This window comes from Loxodonta africana, chromosome X (genome assembly GCF_030014295.1).
Source record: "Loxodonta africana isolate mLoxAfr1 chromosome X, mLoxAfr1.hap2, whole genome shotgun sequence".
Lineage (NCBI taxonomy): Eukaryota > Metazoa > Chordata > Mammalia > Proboscidea > Elephantidae > Loxodonta > Loxodonta africana.
Genome location: NC_087369.1, coordinates 175,946,318 through 175,968,177, shown reverse-complemented (window position 1 = coordinate 175,968,177; position 21,860 = coordinate 175,946,318). Strand labels below are relative to the sequence as shown.

Sequence of the window (21,860 nt, the reverse complement as noted above, 5' to 3'; positions counted from 1 at the left end):
AGTTTGAATTCTAGCCAGGTTAGTTTCTGGCTTTTGACCTTGGACAAGGTGTTGTGTCCTGCTGAGCCTTGGTTTCCTCCTCTGTAGAGTGAGGGTAGCAGTAGTTGTAAGAATTCAACCCAGCATGTTTCAGGTGGCCCGCATCTCTTAGCTCCTTTTGTCCGTTTACGTGGCGGCCGGCCTTGCAGGAGGAAAGCTGCCGTGTGGTGGCTCTTGACGCATCCCGGTGCTACCTGTGAGATGCTGGCATTCTGGCCTATGGGGTAGCAAGGCCCTGCTCTGGGTGGGCTGCCAGCCTGAGCCCACAGGCTCCTCCTGCATGGAGCCCCTCCAGGAGACCCCTTCCTGTGCCTTCAGGGCTGAGAGGGTACTGGATGGTTCAGTCATCCTAGTGGCAGGGACACCTCATGGGCTCCACCTTCCCCCTTGTGCCAGATCCAGGCCGATGGCATCTCGCTTGGCTGCCCTGGTAATTCAAGAGAGCAGATCTGGGCTGGAGGCAGGCACAGGCCTGAGAGCACCCGAGAGGAGTTAATGCCAGCAATTTTCCTCTGTCTTTGTTCCTCTGCTGTCTTCGTTTTGTAAACACTTGCAGCCTGCTTCGACGCCTGGTGACTCTTATCTCCCAGCAGGCCACACTGCTGGCCTCCAATGAAGCCTTTAAAAAGCAGGCAGAGAGTGCTAGCGAGGCGGCCAAGAAGTACATGGAGGAGAACGACCAACTGAAGAAGGTACGTCAGCCTGCCCCTTCCCTGCCCCATGATGCCCCAGGACGCTGCCATGCCAATATCCTTCTCTCTGGGCCATGGTGGCCAGCAGGGCCCCAGGGCATGGCACCCCACTCCATTATCCTCTCGGGCCTGGAAATGCTCTGGCGGCCAGACTTGTAATAAGTCCGCTGTTTTCCAAAAAGCTGTCAGAGTTCAGTGGAAGAGCTGAGAGGAAGCTCATGGGGGAATGTATATTCTGGATGCTGACATGTGGCGTGGGGGCTGCCTAGAGGCCCGGGAGAGAGGTCTGTGGTGACTCAGACGCTCTCACCTAACTAACTCTCGAGGCCTGGGTGGAGGAGGGGCACCTCATCTCAGATCACCTTTCTGCCCACTCCTCCCAGGCTAGATTCTGCTTTGATAAAAATGGCTCCGGGTGGACCAAGCCCTGGGCCTGTGAACTATGGGCCTGCCCTCTGGGAGATACTGGCAACTACCCACCCTCAGGAACATAGGGTCTGCTTGTCTGAAGAGCTGCTGTTGATACAAGCTCAGGGGAGGATGGGGGATTTGGGTTCTGGGGGCTTTCCTCAGAACCTGGGTGGGGTTGGAGGGCAGGGGTGAGCTTAGGGTTCCTTGGCTGGAGTGAGCTGCTGGAGGTAGGGAGGGGACAGAATGGGACTGGATTGTTGGGGCTACTGGCAGAGATCCCCAGGTGCGCTTGGATGGTAAACTCTGAGGCGCTGGGGAGCCCTTGCTGGGGAGGAGGGAGGTAGGCAGGGTCGAGGCGCAGGTAGGGTGTGCAGCCTGTGAGCTGGAGCAGGTGGCCCAGCTGGCTCTTTCCTCTCCCTCAGCAGGCAGCCAAGCTCTGGCCTTTGATGGGTAGCTTCGAAGTAGCAGTGGCCCAGTTCTGCACTGACATTTCTGAAGGGGCAAATGGTAGCTCTGTGGCGAGAGGAGGGCTGGAACCTCCCCTTCCCTCTTGAGTAACCCGGACCCTTGGCTCTTTTCCTAGGAAGCTGGTGCTGACGGAGGCAAGTTGCGCATTGGGGAAGCTGAGGTGAAGGTGGAGGAAGAAAACAAGAGCCTGAAGGCTGATCTGAAGAAGCTGAAGGAGGAGCTGGCCAACACCAAGCAAAGTGAGAGTTGTCCTCATGCATTCCAACTCCCCACCCTCTGGAAGTCTGGAGCCTCTGTTGGCTGCTGTTGCCCCTCTTGTGCCAAAATATTAATAACAAACCTCACACGCCTTGCAGAATGGAAACCAGCCCTGACTCAAGAGCTGGGTGAAAACACACATATTGCACCCTGCTCTCCAGGCCCGGCACAGACACACCCAAGCCGTGTGGGGTGAGGAGGCCCTGGTGAAGCCCTGGCTGCCACAGGCATCACACCCCAGCTATCCAGGGTGCTGGAGCAATGCACGCTGGGGACTTCTGTCAGACGAGGCAGGCCAAGGGGGCCCCAGGAGCTGAGGATAGAGGTGTGCCAGGGGTTCAACAGAGAGAAGGAAGGCTTAAGCCAAGAGGAGAGAGGTTCAGGAAGGGCATGGATAGGAATTCATGGCTGTTGATTTTTTTTTTTTTTAATCTAAACTAACTCTCAGGCAGAGACTAGGTCCGGAGCATTGTAGGCTGCGGTGGCTTTGCCACTGCTGTACCCTGCACAGGCCTCAGGGCAACCATGAGACTGTCTTTGAGATGGGATTTTGCTCCCTGCCTCCCACTCTTACCTCCCAATTTCTCAGCACGTTTCCTCTCCCCTGAAGTTACCCCTATGGAGAGCTCTTCCTCCATTGTAGGGGCGAGGGGATCCTCTCTGTGGTTTTATTCCTTCCAGCTTTTTTTTGGGTAAGCCGTTGACCCCAGCTGGGGGCAGAGTGTGATCCAGGTAGCTGGCGGGAGCCCCATTTAGAAGATTCTCCTCCACCGCCTCACTTGGGACAGACGCAGAAGCTGGCGCTCCCTAACCCCATCCTGTCTTTCTCCTCTCTTCCTTGTTTGCATCATTTCCAGAACTGGAGAAGGCTGAGAACGAGGCCCTCGCCATGCAGAAGCAGTCAGAGGGCCTGACCAAGGAGTACGACCGCCTGCTGGAGGAGCACGCCAAGCTGCAGGTCAGTGCCCCTCACTAGTGTCTGACTAGGGACAGTGCCCCTCACTAGTGTCTGACTACGGACCCCCTTATGTGCTGAGAATGTTTGGCAGAGGAAGACAGCGAGCATGGCTGCTCCCTGCCACGGCCAGTTCCAGAGGCCCAGCATCCCTGCTGGGTCCTTAGCCTGAGCCTTTCTCGTGGCAGCGGTGCTGTTTGCTATTGCACAGGGGGCCTTCTCGCCCTCAGGCCCAGCCCCAGAACCCGCTCCCTCGGGCTTGGCATCAGTGCCCTGGAGAGTAGCTTCTTACTTTACCCCTTCCCCCACAACCCGACTCGAGCACAAGTCTGGTGAAGGGGCACCATCAAGAACAAAGATGGCCAGCTGAAACTCTGGGAGCAGCCACTGGCCTTTTGTCCCTCATGGGGTGGGATGTGAAGTGTGGGGAGAGACCCCACAGGCAGAGAGGGTGAGGGGATCAGAGGAGGCCTCAGCAGTCTGAATCAGGGAAGAAGGGGGCTCAGGGAGAGGTGGTGTCTCACGTAGCCTGCCCTGAGCCCCAGTGAAGCAGCGCCCTCACCCTCACTTGACTCCCCTCCCTGCTTTTTTTTTTAACCGAATTTTATTGTTGAGAATATACACAGCAAAACATACACCAATTCAACAGTTTCCACATGTACAGTTCAGTGACATCGACTACGTTTTTCAAGTTGTGCAACCATTCTCACCCTCCTTTTGAGTTGTTCCTCCCCCATTGACGAAGGTTCACTGTCCCCTGAGGTGCCTGTCTAAACTTTTGAGTTGCTATTGTCAATTTGATCCCGTATACATAGTTCTTAACAGAGTATAATGCTCAAGGTAGACAGTTTTTACTAGTTAAGCTAAAGTACTGTTCAGTTTGAAGATGACTTCAGGGGTTATTTCTGCTTTAAGGTTTAAAGATTATCTCAGGGCAGTAGTTTCACGGGTTCATCCATCCTCTGTGGCTCCAGAAAGTCTAGAATCCATAAGAATTTGAAATTCTGTCTGCATTTTCTCTCTTTTGATCAAGATTTTTCTGTGGAATCTTTGATCAAAATGTTTGATCATGGCAGCTGATAACCATCCAGTTGTTCTGGTCTCATGAGAAAGGGGGTGGTTGTTCATGGAGGCAGCTAGCCACACATTGCATTTCCTCCTATTCCTGCCTCTCCTTCTTCCCCTGTTGCTTCAGGTGAATAGTAACCAACTATTGTGCCTTGGATGGCCGCTCGCAAGCTTTTAAGACCCCAGGCACTACGCAACAAACTAGGAGGTAGAACAGAAGCACTAAACACATTATTAGGTCAATTAACTGAGATGTCCCATGAAACCATGACCCTAACCTCCAGACCAAGGAACCAAATCCTATGAGGTGTTTGGCTGTATGGTTGTACATAAGCAGCTCAACAGCTACATTTTATTTTTTTGGTCATTGTAAATACATCTGTCATACAACTTTTGCCAATTCAACTTTTTGTAGGTGTGCGACTTATTGACAGCAATCACAATAATGGGCTGTGCAACCCTACCCTTAATGTGATTTTTCCATCACCGTTAACCCTCCTTTTCCCCCTTCCTCCCGTCCCTGATAACCACTAGTAATCATTGGTCTCCATGCATTTGTCTTTTCTTTTCTTTTTTTTTTTTATATAAGTGAGGTCATACAATATTTGTACTTTTATGATTGGCATAATGTCTTCAAACTCCATCCACACTGTAGCATGTATCAGACTTTATATCTCCTACCGGCTGAGTAGTAGTCCATTTATGTATGTACCACATTTTGTTTATTCAGTCATCTGTTGATGGGCATTTAAGTTGTTTCCACACTTTGGCCATTGTGAATAGTGCTGCAGTGAACATTAGAGTACAAGTCTCTGTTTGAGTCTCTACTTTCAAGTTTTTTGGGCATATACCTAGGACTGGAATTGTTGGGTCATAAAAAAAAAATTTTTTTTATGGTAGTTCTATTTTTAGTTTTTTGAGGAACCACCACACTGTTTTCCACAATGGCTGTACCATTTTGCATTCCCACCAGCAATGGGTAAGAGTTCCAATTTTTCTACATCCTTGCCAACATACATTATTTTCTGTTTTTTTAATCTTAGCCATCCTAGTGGGAGTGTAATGGTATGTCATTGTGGCCTTGATTTACGTCTCTCTGATGGCTAATGACACTGAGCATCTTTTCATTGTCTTTGGTGGCCATTTGAATGTCCTCCTTGTTGAAATGTTTATCAAGTCCTTTGCCCATTTTCTGATTGGGTTATTTGTCTTTTTGTTGTTAAGTTGTTGGAGCTTTATATGTATTTTGATCATTAGATTCTTGTTGGATATATGGTTTCTGAAGATATTCTTGCAGTGGGTAGCTTATTTTTTCACTTTTTTGGTAAGGTCTTTTGATGAACAAAATTTTTGAGTTTTTTATGAGGTCCCATTTGTTTATTTTGTGCTTTGCTGTTTGTGCTTTTGTTGTTATGTAAGATAACCCACTGTTGAAAGCTAGGCCTGACAGCATTGCCCCTGCTTGTTCTTTTAAGGATTTTATGGTTTTAGTTTGTACACTCAAGTCTTTAATCCATTTTGAATTTGTATTTGTGTATGATGTGAGGCATGGATCCCATTTCATTTTTCTGCGTGTGGGTATCTAATTTTCTCAGCACCGTTTATTGAAGAGACTCCTCTTTCCCCTTTGAATGGACTTAGCATCCTTGCCAAAAATCAGTTGACCATAGATGTGTGTGTTTATTCCTGGACTCTCAATTCTATTCCATTGGTCTATGTGTCTATGTTACACCAGTACCAGGCTGTTTCGATTACTGTAGCTGTTCAGTGTGTTTTAAAATCAGAAATTGTGAGTCTTCCTATTTTGTCCTTCTCTCTCAGCATTGCTTTAACTATTCAGGGGATCTTGCCGTTCCATATAAAGTTGAGGATTGGTTTTTCTATTTCTATGAAGAAGGCAGTTGGAATTTTGATCGCTATTGTGTTGAATCTATAGATCGCTTTGGGTAGTATTGACATCTTAGCAATATAAAGGCTTCCAGTCCAGAAACGTGGAACACCTTTGCATTTAAGTCTTCTTTAATCTCTTTCAGCAGTGTTTTATAGTTTTCATCATGTAAGTCCTTCACATCCCTGGTGAGATTTATTCCTGGGTGTTTTATTCTTTTAGATGCTATTGTAAATGGAATTGTTTCCCTAATGTCCCTTTCAGATTTCTCTTTGCCGGTGTATAGAAACCCAGCTGATTTTTGTCTGTTGACCTTGTACCCTGCAACTTTGCTGAAGAAGTTTTCTTGTGGAGTCTGGGATTTTCTGTATATAGGATCATATCCATGAATAGAGATAATTTTACTTCTTCTCTTCCAATCTGGATAACTTTGATTTCTTTTTGTCTTATTGCTCTGGCTAGGACTTCTAATGCAACATTGAATAGAAGTGGTGAGAGCAGGCATCCCTGTCTCGTTCCCAGTTCCAGGGGGAAAGCTCTCAGTCTTTCTCAGTTAAGTATGATGTTGGCTGTTGACTTTTCGTATATATACCCTGAATCATGTTGGGGAATTTTCTTTTTAGTCCAGTCTTCATTAGGGTTCTCATCAAGAAGGGGTGTTAGATTTTATCAAATGCTTTTTCTGCATCCATAGAGATCCATGTGGTTCTCTTCCTTTGTTCTATTGATGTGGTATGTTACGTTGATTGATTTTCTCATGTTGAACCATGCCTGCATTCCTGGAATAAATCCCACTTGGTCATGGTGTATGATGCTGTTGAATTCAGTTTGCTAGTATTTTGTTGAGAATTTTTGCATCTATGTTCCTAAGAGATACTGGCCTGTAGTTTTCTTTTCTTGTGGTGTCTTTGTCTGGTTTGGTTATCAGGCCTATGTTTGCTTCATAGAATGAATTCGGCAGTATTTCTTCCTTCTTTACCTTTTGGAAGAGGCTAAACAGGATTCGTGGCAATTCTCGTCTAAATGTTTGGTAGAATTCCCCAGTGAAGCCCCTGGTCCGTAAGTTCTTTGTTGTCATTGGGAGGATTGTCACCACTGATTTGACCTCCTCACTTGTTACAGGTCTGTTGAGACTCTCTTCGCTCTTGAGTTAGTTCAGGTGGGTTGTGGGCGTCTGAGAATTGGTCCATTTCATCTAGGTTATCCGATTTGCTGCTGTACAGTTGTTCAGAGTCTGTCATAATTCTCTTTATTTCTGTTGAGTCAGTTGTCATGTCCCCTCTTTCATTTTCTATTTTCGTTATTTGCCTCTTTTCTTTGTCAGTCAAGCTGAAGGTTTGTCAGTTTTATTGATTTTTTCAAAACCAATTTCTGGTTTATTGAGTGTCTCTGCTGTTCTGTTTTTTATTTTATTTCTGCTCTGATCATTGTTCCTCCCTTTCTTCTGGCAGATTTAGGCTTAGTTTACTCCTCTCTGTCTAGTTCCTGGAGTTGTCAAGTTGGGCTGTTGATTTGAGATCTTCTTTCTTCATGTAGGCATTTACTGCTGCAAGTACTGCCTTCACTACATCCCGTAAGTTTTGGTAGATTGTGCTTTCATTTTCATTTGAGTCTAGGAAATTTGTGATTTCTCTTTTGATTTCATCCTTGACTCTTCGGTAGTTTAATAGTATACCTGTGTCCCTGTTGCCGTCGAGCCGATTCCGACTCACAGCGACCCTATAGGACAGAGTAGAACTGCCCCATAGAGTTTCCAAGGAGCGCCTGGCGGATTTGAACTACCAGCCTTTAGGTTAGCAGCCGTAGCACTTAACCACTACACCACCAGGGCTTCCAGTTCAATAGTATGTTGTTTAATTTCCATATGTTTGTGTATTTTCCAGGTTTTTTTTTTTTCTGTTATTGGTATCTAGCTTTACTGCATTGTGGTCAGAGAAAACACTTTGTATGAGTTCAGTCTTTTGAAATTTATTGAGACTTGCTTTGTGACCTAAAATGTGGTCTCTTCTGGAGAATGACCCATGAAACAGAGAGTGTGGGGTGGAGTGTTTTATGTCTGCCTGTTAAGTCTAGTTGGTTTACAGTATTATTTAAGTTCTCTGTTTCCTTGTTGATCTTCCTTCTGGATGTTCTGTCCAGTATTGAAAGTGGTATATTGACATTTCCAATTGTTGCTGTAGTGTTCTCTGTTTCTCCCTTTAATTAATTCGATCGGTGTTTGCTTTACGTATTTAGATGCCCCAATGTCGAGTGCATATGTATTTATGGTTGTTAAATTTTCTTGATGAATCGACCCTTTGATCACTAAAATCATGTCCATTTTATCTCTTCTGAAAGATTTTGTCTTAAAGTCTACTTTGTCTGGTATTAAGATTGCCATCCCAGCTCTCTTTTGGTTACTATTTGCATGGAATATTTTTTTCCATCCTTTCACTTTCAACCTATTTGTGTCCTTGGGTTTAAGGTGTGTCTCCTGTAAACAGCATATAGTTGGATCATGTTTTTTAATCCCTTCCCTGCTTTTTGCCACCCTCAAGTTCTCAGACTAGCCTGGGAGTACCACGTTCCATCTTGAAGCTCAGGTGGTCTTGAAGCTGGGCGTGAGGGGCAGGTAACAATCCCTGTTTTCTGACAGCTTGCCTTGGTGCTTGGTGGCCAAAGTTTGGGTGCCACAGAAGATGGAGAGCTGGGGCCAGCCCCAAGGGGGAAGTGACACCCTCAGGACAGGCCAGGCTCATGGGGTGGTAGGACTTGGGTGTCAAGATGTTTGCAGAAGGCATAGAGTTTGGAGATAGCAGAACAGGCCTTCAAAGGGCCTTGGATGCAGAGCTTGCTGTGGCACGGGGAGTGCCTGTGAGGGGGCTTCAGGTAAGGTTCCAGCTGCTCTGAGGAAGGCTAGGCTCACCCTGGCGGGGGCTCGGCCACTCAGCCAGCAAGCCCCCAGCTTGGTCCTTCAGGGCCTTCAGTAGAGTGAGGGTGAGGGTTGACAGTCTCACCCTGGCAACTTTGAGTGCCGTTAGGACAGGGTCCCTTGCTCACCTGAGTACCTGTCACAGGGCCAAAGGAACCAAGCTAGGCCTTGGGGGCTAGGGGCTGGAGGTGAAAGTCGTAGGGTGGTCCCTGCCAACCCATTGCTCTGGGCTCTCTGTCCCTTTCCAGGCAGCGGTCGATGGTCCCACGGACAAGAAGGAGGAGTGAGGAGAGGCGCTCTGTCCTCCCTGCCCACAGCTGCCTCCCACCTGGCACATGCTTGCACAGTACCGCAGCTCACTGCCTTCTGCCTCCCCCTCCCCAGACGCACTTCCGTTGCTTGTTCCACCTCGGGCCGTCCCCTCTCCAGCATTTGACAGGGGCCTGGTTTCTACAAATTCCCTGTGATTCTGCCCCAGCCCGCCCCCAGTTTCCATTTCCAGAAGGTGTGGGCCGGCCTGGGTAGGGGCTGCTTCCTGGTTGTTGAGCCCCCTTTCCTCTGCTCCTGTGGGAGGGTGCAGCAGGCACAGCAGTTCTTGGGGCAATAAAAGTTGTTGTTATGATGCAAACACGGTGCCTCAGGAGACCACCTTTCTCTCCTCTCTGAAGCCCGGTATGGTACTGGCCAGGCGGGGGCCAGGTAGCTCTCCCTGAGGCCAATAGTACTCACCCTCTGAGGCTTCTTGGGGGGCCAGCCTTGGGGTGAGGGGCTGCTCCTGGGTCTGCTGGGTAGGCTCGCATTTGCTCTGGGAGGCTCTGCCCCTCCCCCATGCCTGCCGACTGGGTGAGGCCCCACTTTATGACAGCCTGGGGAGTGTCTGCATGTCAGTCTCCTGGGGGTTGGCAGCTGGAGCCAGGGGACCGGTGAGATGCAGGTAAGCAGGCAGGGCCTTGGGTGGCCGACTCCAGCTCTGAGTTCCTGTTAACTCACAGTTGGGACAGAGAGAACTTGGCAGAGTGCCACTGGTCACACCCTACCCCACCCCCTCTTGAAGGTTTGCAGGATGACCTCTGACTAATGCAGCTCGGAGAGGAGGCTTGTCCTTGGCCATGACTGCAAACTGGTTGGGGGCAGAGTGAGGCAGTGGAGAGGGGCTCCAAATGGGTCAGGTCTCCCTCTATTGCTTCAGCCTTCAGGAGTGGGCTCGGCCCTAAAAGCCCCCCCTTCTAGTGGGTTTCCCCCAGGGTGACTCACCCTCACCCCCACCCCCCTAGGCTGCATTTGGCAGTCTGGGTTTAGCAGAGCTGGGCCTTGGAGTTGAGTCTCCTCAGTCAGACACGGGCTGTGCCTGGGGCTGAGGCAGGGGCTTCCTGCCTCATGGGCCCGAGCTCAGCCAGTGCCAGGCCTCTCCAGCCCCCGCCCCCAGTGTGATGCTCGTCCTGTGCAGGGTCTCTTCTGCCTCTGCCGTGCTTGGCATACACATGAGGACCTGGGAGGGGGGTCGGGGGACCTCCTGAAGACGGAGCAGAGTCGCTAGAAGTGTCTAGGTGGCCAGTCACGTGCCCCCCCCCCCATGCTGCCTGCCCTGTCTGGGGCCAGGCAGGGGGCTCCCTTCTCCTTTCTGTAGCGTTTCATCAGGGAGTTCCACCCTTTTCCTCCCACTCTGCTAGGTGCTCTCTGTGAGGCAGTCTCGGCACCCACAGCACGCGGATGTCTTCCAGGCTTGCCGGCGACAGCCCTGGGGTTGCTATGCCAAGGCTGAGGGTTGGACCCACTTTCCAGGAAGTGGGGCCTTACTCTGAGGCCTCCCTGAGTTTCTAAAGGCTAAAGTCCAAACAGCATGCTGGCCGGGCCCTCCTCGTCAACAGAGGGCCTGCTACTGTTCCTCTCAGCTCTCTCGTCCCTTCCCTGTCCCCCTGTGAGTTCCCATTTGGATCAGACCCTGTGCTGGGCAGAGGAGAGGTCCCCAAGCTCCCAGCCAGGGGGTGGAGCAGGGACAGGGAGGCGTGCCCTAAGGGATGAGGCTCGGGCGCTGTGGAAACGACCAGTCTCTAGCCCCTGCTCTCTGAACAGGCCCAGCTCACCTGCCCTTTCTGCATGCTCCCTTTCTCTTGGCGCCCCAGCATTCCTGACAGTGACCATCCCCCAAGGCCCCAGGGCTGTCCACTCAGAGCGGTGCTGTCATGAGCCTGCTTCCCACCGGTCTCATACTTATGTCCTGAACACTGAACATGGGAGCAGGGTCACAGCCATAGGGGCTCAGTCGCTGTCTCCTCGATAAACGGTGATGCCCGCTGCTCCTCGTGGCGGTTCCAATGCCGCCACTTGGGGAAGCTTGCTTTTTCCCTTCTTCAACATGGGCCTGGTGGAAGGGAGGTGGGGGACGGTGAGTAGACTGTTGCTCTAGTCCAGGCAGGAGATGAGGACCTCGGGGAGCAGTGCAAAAGTCCCACAGGACTTTTGGTGGGAAGCAGAGAGGGTGGCCTCAGGCCCCATCCAGTGAGTGGGTAGCCACAGGACCGCATATTGAGAAGGTAAGTTGTTGGAAGAGGAGTTGATTGAGGGACAGGGACTGTAGGTGAGGGCCATCAGGAGCAGTGTGAGGGTATGGGCCACCCTGGGGCGACATCTGATGTAGTTGGGAAGGGCGTTTGTAGCTGAGGGCCAGGCTGGAGGTTTGGGAGTGAGCCGCTTGGGGTAGGGGTGGGGGTGGGGGGGGTGAAGTTCCAGGTAAGCAAGATCAGAGGGTTTGTAGGGTGAGAAAGAACAGAAGGTGACCTTGGAGAACAGCAGTATTGAAGACATGAGTGGGAACCAGGAGCCTGAGATCTGGGCAAGAGGGGCCCATCCCCGTCATTATTACACGAGCACCTCGTGACCTCTGCCCACCTGTGCCCATGCCCTCTGCCTGCCAGTCTGGGCAGAGTGCCATGTGCTCAGCCAGGGTCACCTTTTGCTTGTCACCAGACCCCTGCCCTCAAGACTGGTCTGGACTCACCACCTCCAATGACTCTCTTCCCCTTCTGTGAACCCCATTCATCAGGACTGCCCCCTCCAGACCCCTCCTCTACCCAAACTGCTCTCGTCCAGACCACTTGTCATTTTGCCGCCAAACCCAGCGAGGGTTCTCAGGCCTCACTGTACTCGCCCCTTCAGCAGCATCTGACAACTGATCACTCCCTCCTCCTTGACACCAGGGAGCCTCACTCGTGTTCCATGCTGCCACCTCACTCTCGGTTTCCCTCCCTCCCCTCCCCACTGGACGCGGGGTCCTCGGGCAGCTTCTCCCCCTCCCCCCACTCCCTGCCTCCCTGGGTGAGCTCTTCCAGGCTCAGGGCTTTGTATGTGCCGACCACTTCCAAAGTGCTGTTCCCAGTCCAGACCTCTTTCCGGAACTCCAGACTCCCATATCCAACCACCGACAGACATCTCCACTGGGATGGCCACACCTGCACAACCTGCCCGGGGCAGACTCCTGATCGTTCCCTCCAGACCTCACCTCCCCATCGCATCACCTGGCAACTGCATCCTGCCTGTGGCTCAGGCCAAACCTCTTGGTGTCATCCTCGACACCTCTCTCAATCCTGCATCCTGTTCATCCACAACCCTGTGGAATCTGAAGCCTGCCCATCACCCCCACTGCTACCACCCTGGTCCAGGTAACCACCACCTTTCCCCTGAGTGTTGCTGGAGCCTCCTCATTCACCTCTTTCCCAGATCTGCCTGACCCGCGCCCTCAACTCATTCGGATCTTGAAAGTCACCTTTTCAGTGAAGCATTCTTTGGGCAACCTGGTGAAAACTCCAGCTTCCATGACTTCACACCCACTCTTCCCTGCTTGATGTGTTCTTCTTTAGTGTACTTTTATCGTTATCTCCCCAAGTGTGTCAGCTCCGTGGGGAAAAGGCTTTCCGCCGGCCTCGTTCCTGCTCTACTCTTGTTCCAAGGCCTTCCCGGGCACCGAGGCCCTCAAATACTTGCAGAGAGAAGCTGAGGTAGAAGCAGGAGCCGCTTTGGAAAATGACATGTTTTTATTGCTATGTTTGCAGTGGCTTTGTAGCACAGTAAGAATGTCCCCGTGGGCCCTGCGCCCACCCCTCCACCTATGTCACTCAGGGTGTGGGGGAATCCTTTCTCAGCTGCCTGGGCTTCCACGTGACACAGACGTGGGTCAAAGCTGCTACGTGGAAGACTTCACATGTGTTAAGTGCATCGGTCTTAAGCTCGGAGGTGGCAGCTGTGCCCAGGATCCTTTCCCTGGGCTCTGCCCACCTCGGATCCCTGCCATCCTGGCTCAGCCTGGGGAGCAGGGTGTGAGCTAAGCCTGAGCACACCAGGTGAGCAGCCCAGATTCCCACAGGGCACAACACTGCATGCTGTGACCCCATGACTGTGGGCACCAGGAGGGGAGATGCCTCTCGAGGCCCCACGTGTCTGGGGCTGAGATCACACACGCACACCCACACGGCTGGCTGGCTTACTGGACAGCTGGAAGCTTCGGTTTTGCCTATGAAAATTAGAGCTAGAAATTCACACTCCTTGGCTAGGGGGAGAGGAGGCCGGTGGGGCCGAAGCGGAGGGGTGTGGTAAGGAAAGGGCCATTTGGGCTGTTTTCTCTTTTTAGAAATATACAAGCAGAAATCTCACTCAAGTCTTTATAAAATGTGCAAAATACAAGCCTCGTTTGCCCAGCAGCACAGGTTCCACCTGGTATTCACCTTCGCTAACAGACAGAGCTCTAGGTATACGGCCTAGACTCAAGTGTACTCACAAGTGCACACAATTGATAGCGGTGGCAACTGGTGCAGGAACCAGAAGGTTCCATTCATGGCTAGCTCTCCAAGCTAGGAGAATAGGGATGGGGGCGTCTAGCCCAGCTGCAATCTGGGCCTGGGCCACTGTGCCTCCCCGGGGGCTCCCCTCCTCACCGTCCCCTCTCCTTCGGGCCCCCAGGCAGCCTCTGCTGGTTCTGGGGCGATGGGCCCCCAAGGGTGGTCATGTTGTGGGGGTAGAGCCCTGAGAGGCAGGGCGGGCCAGCCGGGTCTCCCGGGTTAGCGGGCAGGTGACTAGGGGAGCCTGGGCTGAAGGCGGAGGGGAGAAGGCAGGCCTGGGAGCAGCATGTGCACCAGCTTGGCTGCGGGCAGGGTGGGGAGAGGAATCTATTTTTGGTGGGATGTGATATTTTTGGTGTTTTATTAAAAACGGAAAAATGATTTTAGTTAGCACTCGTGGTGCTTCCCCCTGGCCGCCTCCCCCTGCCTCCCGTCCCCAGGCAGACCCCGAAGCTATCAGGGAAAGGCAGGTCCCCTGGAGGGGTGGGGCAGGGGCTAAGCAGGGGCTGCTATGGCTACAAGAGGGTGCGCTGGTGATGTGAGCTGGCGAGGCCAGGGCTCTGCGGAGGCTGTTGTCACATGACGCTCTCCACCACCACGACCTTGCTGCTCTCAGACACTGGGGTCAGGGTGGTCAGGCCCCTGACATCCGAGTCCTGAGCTCTGTACTCCACGTGGTGGAGGCCCCACACAGGCTGGGTCAGGTGCTGCCAGCGCTGCGGGAGAGAAGGGCACGGTGAGCCCCCTGGAGGGCCCCAGCTGGGCCTCAGCGCAGCCGTGCCCACAGCCCCTGCCAGGAGCTCACACCCGCCCGCCACCTGCTCGCTCGGTGGCCCCCTGTCCAGCCCGCTCCCTGCACCGTGAAAGCAGGGTTGAGTGGGTGTCGGGACGGGTGAGGGACGCTGAGGACTGCCCTCCTCCCCCTGCCACTCCCAGGCTGTCGAGGCCTAGTGTTCCCTCCACCCGCCCCAGTTGGAGCTGGCTCCAAGGCTTCCTGCACCAGGGCCGGCCTACCCATTCTAGGGGTGGGTTGACGAGGGGACTGACCTCAGCCATGGTTCCCTTGGCACTGAGGAGGCAGCCCAGGAGGTGGAGGGGCACACAGAGCATGGAGGAGAGTGCAAAGCCCCAGCCCATGGCCTCGCCCCACCATGGGTACACGTAGGTGTTGTTGTACACCAGCGGCTCGTAGTACACCACGTTGAAGATGAAGATGCCCTGGTGAACAAGAGGCATCAGCCACCTGCCTGGCCAGCCCGCAGCCCTCCTGGCCCAACTTGTGGGCATTACCATGCAGATGAGCGGGGTGAAGAAGGACCAGCACCACTTCATCCAGGGGCATGGCCGGTACCCGATCATGCAGGCAATGTCGTCCATGAAGCGGTCAGCGCCTGAGAGGGAGAGGAAGGGAGGGAAGGAGCTGGAGTTCTGCCTGTCCTGGCTGCCCCTGCCCCTGCCCCTCAGTAGCACCTACCGTACACCCAGGCCACCACCGCACACTCCCAGAAGGCCTGCCAGAGCAGGGTCATGCCGCTGGCTGAGTAGTAGTCAAACAGCTGGAAGACGTACATCCCGCCCTGTGTGGGGCACACCCAGGTCAGGCAGGGGCCGAGGGCAGCTGGGAGCCAGGGCTGCCCCTCCGAGCCCACTCACATCGGTCACCATGGAGAGGTCAATGATGAAGCAGAGGGCACAGCAGAGGGCCACGGAGATCTCCCTTTGGAAGCGGAAGTAGTAGGAGGCCGGGAGGAGGTCGAGAAGGCCGGTGATGAAGCCCTCCACACCTACGAACTGTGGTGGGCAGCTCAGGCGAGGCCCTGCTCCTATCTGCCCCGCCACCACCTCTCCTCCCTCTGCCCCCCGCCCTGCCTGGGTCCCCTCCAAACCTGGCTGTCGAGTCCGAGCAGCAGCAGCATGAAGAAGAAGAGGGCAGCCCAGAGCGGGGCCACAGGCATGAGTGTGACAGCCCGGGGGTAGGCGATGAAGGCCAGGCCAGGCCCTGTGGGAAGGTGCTGAGTCCAGACCTGAACACCACCTGAGCTCATGCATCCGCTCAGAGGAGGAGGGCAGTGACAAAGCCAGGGCCCTGGGGGCACTAGCCACCTGCCAGGCCTTTCCATACTGTGAAGCACTGCGGGCCTGCCCCAGCCCCAGGGCACCCCACAATAGGGCAGGAAGGCTCCAGGTCCTCCCCAGCCCCCAGCCATAAGACCTGTGTGCCTGAGTCAAATCCTGCAGTCAGAGGTGACCACGACTTCTGGGTGGAGGCCCGCCTTTCCCTCTGCCACACTCTGACAAAGATGACGACATACCCCAGGCCCCTGGGACAGATGGACGAATGGAGCGGGGGGCTCAGGTCCCCAGATGGACTGGCCTACAGCCCGACCCTGGGGGCTGTGCCCAGCCCGCAAGGGCCCATCTAGCGGAGTGTTGATGTCCAGGATGCACACGCACAGCAGCACAGCTCTGGAACTGGGCATCACCCAGGGCCTTTACCTGACTCGGCCACCTTGGAAATATGCACCCCCTGCTCTGCCGCCATGAAGCCCAGGATGGAGAAGACCACGAAGCCAGCAAAAAAGCTGGTCCCGCTGTTGATGAGCGCGAGGATGATGGCATCCCTGGTGGGCAGGGTAGGGCAGGAGGGACCGGTCAGCACCTGCAGGCAGGGAGGTGGGCAGGCCAGGCTACGGGGACTGCAGGGACATGGAGCTTACTTATAGCAGTTGTTGTTAAAGCGGTTGTAGCTGCCCAGGGCCGTGAGGGCCCCCAGGCCAATGGCGTAGGAGAAGAAAATCTGGGTGCCGGCATCGATCCACACCTGGAGGGGTGGCAGAAGCAGGAGTGAGGGGGTACCACACCACCAGCCCCGCACCATCCCACGGTGGCCCGGCTCCTTACCTGAGGGGACCCCAGCTTCGACCAGTCGGGCTTGAGATAGTACACAATGCCGTCCAAGGCGCCAGGCAGCAGCACGCCGCGCACCAGCAGCACGACGAGGACCACGTAGGGGAATGTAGCAGTGAAGTACACGATCTGCGGGGTCAGGCTGCTCAGGGGGGACCTGGGCTGGCCACAGCCCCCAGACTGCACCTTGGCTCAGAGGCCCCCATCCTACCCCCAGAGCTGGGGTTCCCCCCAACAGGAAGTAGGTGTGAGGCCAGCTGGAGCAAGGCCAGGCCTTGTTTGCCAGGGAGCACGTCCTTTAGGGAGCGGGCAGGCTGGTGCAGGCTCACCTGAGGGGCGGCGCACAGGCAGTTTCTGAAGTGTGAACCCAGGTGTGTGTGTGTGTGTGTGGGGTGTGAGGACTGTGAGGCGCAGGCAGCAGGACCTCCCTCCCAGAACCCTGTAGGGCCCAGGCTGAGGGGATGCCAGTCAGAGGGGGTGGGGGGGTGGGCAGCTCCTTTGCCTCACACACCCCTAACCCCAGGGCGTTTCTCTGTGGAATGGCAGGCTCCTTATTGGTAGCTTGGGAGGGGACTGGGCCAGGTATCAACAGAGGCAAGAGAAAGACTGACAGCAAAGTCCCTGCTTCCCCCTGCCAGGAGTGAGACACGCTGGGGTCCCACGTTCATGTGTCTCTGGTCATACACAGGGCCGGACAGGCCGGTGAGAGAGACTGTCACGGAGCCGGTTCATCCCGACAGAACAGACCCAGCAGAGTGTGAGGAAGAGAGAGAAGCGTGGCAAGGGGGTAGCTGCTGCCTGGGCCTCTCCCACTCAGGGTCTCTGGGTTTGGAGAGCGGGAGGAACAGCCAGCAATGGGGCAGGGACCAAGTGGCCTAGATTTAAGCACCTCCCCCCTCCTCGGTCCAGTCGCCTCCTGTTGCAACAGTTGTCCCCTCCAGAGACACCCCTGCCCAAGGCCGTGCTGCTCCTGGTGTCCCCCGCCAGGCTCTGGCTGTACCTTTCCTGTTGACTTGACCCCCTTCCAGACACAGAAGTAGACCAGCACCCAGCAGGCCAGCAGACACAGCGTCACCTCCCAGTTGAGAGCCCCTGGAACCTCCAGCCCCCCAGAGAGCCGCAAGACTTTGTTCCTAGGGAGGGACAGCTCATGAGGGTTGCGTCAGTGGAGGGCAAAGCGATTGGCAGCTCTCCGAGGGGTTGTGGCCCCTCCCTCCTTCAGCTGTGAGTCCAGCTGGTCCCTTCTGTCTACCTGGGCTCGGCCCGGGCCCAAGCCTGCCTCCTGGAGGCACTCCAGGGCACCTGGAGCCTTGGAGCCCCTGGCTGCAGGGAGCGGGGCTGCTGGCCTGGCCCCAGGCCACCCCCCACCCCCCCACCCCCGCACATGCAGCACCAGCTCCCCCACTGGGCAGACAGGACTGAATGACAGCGAAGAATGGGAATGACAACTAGTGCTGACAGAGCAGCCCCCATCCAGCTGCAGGGATGGCCTGGGAGCTCCCCAAGGGATGGGCCAGGCCTGGGAGTGATTCCTCTGCACCTGGCCTCGGTTCCCAAGGGCTGGGCCCCAACAGGCTGAGGCCAAGTATGGGAGACCACAGGGGCATGATGGGCTTGGCCCAGAGGCGCCTGACTCACTCCCAGAACTCGATGACGGGGGAGCGGCGGTCAGCAAGCTGGTCACATGTGAGGTTGGCTAGGCTGGCATTGGCACAATCTTCGTGGCGGAAGATCTCCACACAGTCGGGACTGTTCCAGCTGTGGCCACAGGTGGCCCAGGGCAGCGTGGTGGTGAAGGACTTGACCAGGTAATAGAAGCCCCAAGCCAGCACCATGATGTAATAGGTGTTGCAGTAGAAGACGATCACCATGGAGGCATAGCCCAGGCCTGGGGGCGGCAGGGAGAGTTCTTTGCTGGCCAGCTCCTGCCCCTCTTAGCTACCCTACAAGGGACTAGCACCAATGGCTTCTACTGTCCTCCCCTCCCCATCCCCCTCCTGTCCCCTTCTTCTGTCTCGTGCCCAAGTGTCCCAACACCTGGCAAACTCCTCATCCCCTACCGTCACCTTCTCAATCTACCGTCAGCCCCAGGGCAGAGCCCCTCCCCTCCCACTCACACATAGGTCCCCTGCTCTCGGGCCCCATGTGCGCCACAGTGGCTCCCCACCAGCCGGCAGCACACAGTGGCTGGGGGAGCTTTCTCGTAACCTGGGACCGTGTAGGAGACAATTGCTGCCTCAGTGGGCAACCTTGGGCAAGCCGCTCCACTTCCCTGTGCCTCAGCTGCCTCATCTGTACAGTGGGCAGATATTAGTAGGCCCTGCCTTCTTGGGTATCCAGACTGGTGACTGAACACTGCCCGGCACAGAAAGTGATCTTTCCTGTTAGTCACACCCTGAACTTGCAGTGGCTCCGCACGGCCTACCGGGCCAAGTCCAAACTCCTTCGCTGGCCCTCAGGCGTGGCAAGAGCCAGCCTCGGGCGCCTTCTGCCATCACCGCCTCCGGTGCCCAGCCTCCATTCGTCTGCACCCACGCCCACGCCCCCTCTGTGGGAAAGTGGCAGGAGGCACTGCGGCACTCACCTTTGAATAGGGGGCAAATGTTCCAGACATTGATGCTGCCAGCCTTCATGAACTGGCCCAAGGAGATCTCCAGGAAGAAAATGGGGATTCCCCCCACCAGGGCGATCAGGACATAGGGAATAAGGAACACACCTGTGGGAGAGCAGTGCAGTGTGGGGCTCAGGGGGAGCTGGCTGCCCCAACCCCCACAGCCTCCAGGAGCCTCAGGAGGGGGGCGGAGCTCAGCCCAACCCCACCCTGTCCATGTGAACTTCCCACTGGGTGAATCAGTGGAGTGTGGCCGCTGACTCAGTCACAAGGTGAACAACCTGGGGTCGGGGGCTCCGGGTGAAAGGATGGGCTCCAGGGGAGCCTGACCTGGGGCCCCTCCACTCACAGGGCTGCACCCCACAGTTGCCTGCGCTGACCTACAGAATGGAGGACGTGTGCGCTTACACATGCAGACCATGCCTTGTGCAGCAGCTCGTTCTTTGCCAGGCAGCGACCAGAAGGCACAGCAAGGGCATGTGTGCGTGCGCATGTTTGGCGTGTGCGCCTGTGTTTGCGCGTGGCTGAGCGCTGGGGCCTGAGGGCCTGCCTGGACTTGAGTGAGGGCAGGGAGCTCTTGCCTCCCCTGCACTCTGACATGCAAATACGAGGGTCGGGGAAGTGGATGGGTGGGCAGCAGGCCTCTGCCAGGGGGAAGGTGTGCTGAAGGTGTCAGTGGGCAAGGGCAGAGGGAGACAAGCTGGACGTAGCAAGCCCCGTTGAGGGTGAGCCAGGCTCTGGAGGAGGTAGGGCCGGGCCATAGGGACAGGCCCAGCAGAGCAGGGGGCAGTGCAGAGAGCTGGTCCCCCTAGCAGCCCATCTTGCTCTCCGCCTCCCTGCCAGGCCCTGTCCTTGTTACTGGCTCTGTTCTCCCCCATCCTCACCTCCGGAAGTGGGCTTGGCTGCAGCTTGCCCAGCGCCTGGTCCTAGCATCCTACTTGTGTGACCTTGGACCAAGGCCTTGTGTCTGGGCCTCAGTTTCCCACCGCATCACACAGTAACTGTGCTTCCCACTACCCCCAGTGCTCCTTCCTCGCCCCAGGACACTCGCGTGCTGGGGCAGGCAGCACAGTGTGTGCATGCTGTGTGTCCAGCGGCGCCGGGCGGCCGGCTGGCCGCAGGCTTCCCAAGTCTGGCTCAGGCACCCAGTGTTCCAGGCACAGGCGGAGGGGAGGAGAGGGAAGGGATGGGAAGGGTAGGGCAGCGGGAGGGGGAGGGACAGAGTGGCCCATTGTGTATGCGTGTGTTCGTGTGTGCACACGTGGGGGGCTCACACAATGTGCCACTTGTGTGCCTGACCCGCGGGGGCAGCCAAGGCTCCTCACCTCTGAGAGCCCCCCCAGGGGGCAGGCCGGGCTTCCCACCTCCATGGCCAATCCCCGAGGCCGGCCCCCTCCCCCCACCACACTGCCAGGCACATGACTGGTGAGGGGGGTGGCGGCCACCGGCCGCTGTGTTGGGACCTACCCCCACCCCCTGGCCGGCCTCACGTGCCGGCGGACGGGCGGGGGCGCTCACCTCCGCCGTTCTTGTAGCACAGGTAGGGGAAGCGCCACACGTTGCCTAGGCCCACGGCGAAGCCCACGCACGACATGATGAAGTCCATCTGGCGCGTCCATGTCTCGCGCGGCGGCACAGCCAGGCCCACGGGGCCGTCGCCCTTGGCTGGGGCGCCGTCGGACCCGGGTACGATCAGGGGGCCCTTCTTCTCGTCGCCGGACACGCTGTAGATGCCGTTCTCGGCGCTCTTCTTCGCCATGGCCCCGGCGGGCGCGGACGCGGGTGCGGGCGCGGGGAGGGCCCCGAGGGCGCGGCGGGCCCTCCCGGGGCCGGGCCGGGCCGGGGCCGGGCCGATGGAGCGCGAGGCGCGCTCAGAAGCAGTCCACAAAGCACTTGAAAGTGAGCCTGAAGAATCTCATGTGTGTCGGGGGCCCGGGGGCGCGCGGGCGGCGACGGGGCCCGGCGGGGCGGCGGCGGCTCCCGAAGCTCCCGCCCGCGGCGGCGGCTCCGGCTCCGGTTCCGGCGGCGGCGGCGGCGGCGGCGGTGGCGCGCCTGGCCCGAGGCTCAGCCTAGCGGGCGGCGGGCGGCATCGGGTGCCGGGGCGCCCGCACTCCGGAGCGGGGCCGAGCGGCGCCCCCCGCCCGGCCGGCCCGCGGTGGCCTGGTCGCCGGCGGCTGTGGCCCGGCGCGCCTCGCCCCTCCTTCGCGGCGGCGCGGCTCCAGCCGCTCTCGGGGCCCGCGGCGGGCTCAGCAACTCGCCACCGCGCTGCGACTGTCCCTCTCCTCCCCCGGCCCGACCGGCCGCCGCTTAAGAAGCGACTCCGGGTGATGTCACTGTCGCCCCACCCCCACGCTGGCTGCTCCCTTCCCCCTCCCCCGTGCCGCCTCCTCCCGCCGTCGCTCAGCCTACCGCCTCCCGCCTTCCTCCGGAGGAGGAGACGCCGCTCCTGCGGGCGCGGGAGGCTGGACGCGGCGCCGCGCCCCGGCCCGGGGGGCGTCCCGGCTCGGCCCTCCGAACCCGCCCGCTCCCCGCGCTGGGAAAACCCTAGTTTGTTGGCCGTCTTCCAGACATCCTAGGCTCCCCCCTAACCCCACCGTGCTCCCCTTCCTCCCCCTTTCCCGGCTCCCGCCTCCGCCGGGCACTCCTGCTCCCCCGGGCCCGTGTAGCTTGTCCCGTCTCCCGTCGCCCATGAGCTTATAAAGCTTCCCCGCCCCCACACCGAAGGGGGCTGGGGGCGGGCCTGCCGGGAGAAAGGCTGAGTGGGGTGAGGTGGGCCTGCCTCCAGGGGGCAGCGGGAGATTGCAAGGGGCACACCCCTGG

The 21,860-nt window shown here is 56.7% G+C and overlaps 2 protein-coding genes and 1 long non-coding RNA gene across 6 annotated transcripts in view; 1 reads left to right on the top strand and 2 right to left on the bottom strand.

Moving 5' to 3' along the window:
* BCAP31 (B cell receptor associated protein 31) overlaps positions 1-9,318 on the top strand; it is a 30,351-nt gene extending 21,033 nt beyond the window's left edge. For both annotated transcript variants that reach the window (XM_064277750.1, XM_010601104.3), the window contains exons 5-8: positions 596-731; positions 1,726-1,849; positions 2,726-2,826; positions 8,939-9,318. In XM_064277750.1, coding sequence (XP_064133820.1) covers positions 596-731; positions 1,726-1,849; positions 2,726-2,826; positions 8,939-8,977 — 400 coding nt within the window. In that variant the 3' untranslated portion in view covers positions 8,978-9,318. The remainder of the gene's footprint in view (positions 1-595; positions 732-1,725; positions 1,850-2,725; positions 2,827-8,938) is intronic.
* Positions 4,429-12,805, bottom strand: LOC135228818 (uncharacterized). The gene is made up of 2 exons (XR_010319691.1): positions 12,454-12,805; positions 4,429-9,668 (listed from the first exon to the last, which is right to left on the bottom strand). It is a non-coding gene; the product is annotated as an uncharacterized LOC135228818 (long non-coding RNA).
* A 526-nt stretch (positions 12,806-13,331) lies between these two features.
* On the bottom strand, positions 13,332-21,022 carry SLC6A8 (solute carrier family 6 member 8). Of its 3 annotated transcripts, XM_064277748.1 has the most exons (13): positions 20,559-21,014; positions 19,014-19,145; positions 18,068-18,317; positions 17,430-17,562; positions 16,424-16,558; positions 16,240-16,343; positions 16,019-16,143; positions 15,409-15,521; positions 15,176-15,313; positions 14,997-15,099; positions 14,813-14,913; positions 14,570-14,740; positions 13,332-14,238 (listed from the first exon to the last, which is right to left on the bottom strand). In XM_064277748.1, exons 1-13 carry the CDS (start codon positions 20,797-20,799, stop codon positions 14,098-14,100), a joined length of 1,887 nt encoding a protein of 628 aa, XP_064133818.1. In that variant the 5' UTR covers positions 20,800-21,014; the 3' UTR covers positions 13,332-14,097. The 3 variants fall into 3 exon arrangements, with proteins under 3 accessions (XP_064133818.1, XP_064133817.1, XP_064133819.1); XM_064277747.1 differs by having other exon boundaries at positions 14,570-14,913; positions 20,559-21,016; XM_064277749.1 differs by lacking the exons at positions 17,430-17,562; positions 18,068-18,317 and having other exon boundaries at positions 14,570-14,913; positions 16,240-16,558; positions 20,559-21,022.
* Between the last annotated feature and the right edge of the window lie 838 nt (positions 21,023-21,860).

What these genes read in the sequence shown, in the direction of transcription:
- SLC6A8 (XM_064277747.1), bottom strand. Translation starts at nt 20,799, where the DNA reads ATGGCGAAGAAGAGCGCCGAGAACGGCATCTACAGCGTGTCCGGCGAC. An exon ending in CCCGTCATCGAGTTCTGGGA is followed by an intron (nt 17,563 to 18,067) that starts GTGAGTCAGGCG and finishes GTCCCTCCCTAG; the next exon opens with GAACAAAGTCTTGCGGCTCT. An exon ending in TTCCAAGGTGGCCGAGTCAG is followed by an intron (nt 15,522 to 16,018) that starts GTAAAGGCCCTG and finishes ACCTTCCCACAG; the next exon opens with GGCCTGGCCTGGCCTTCATC.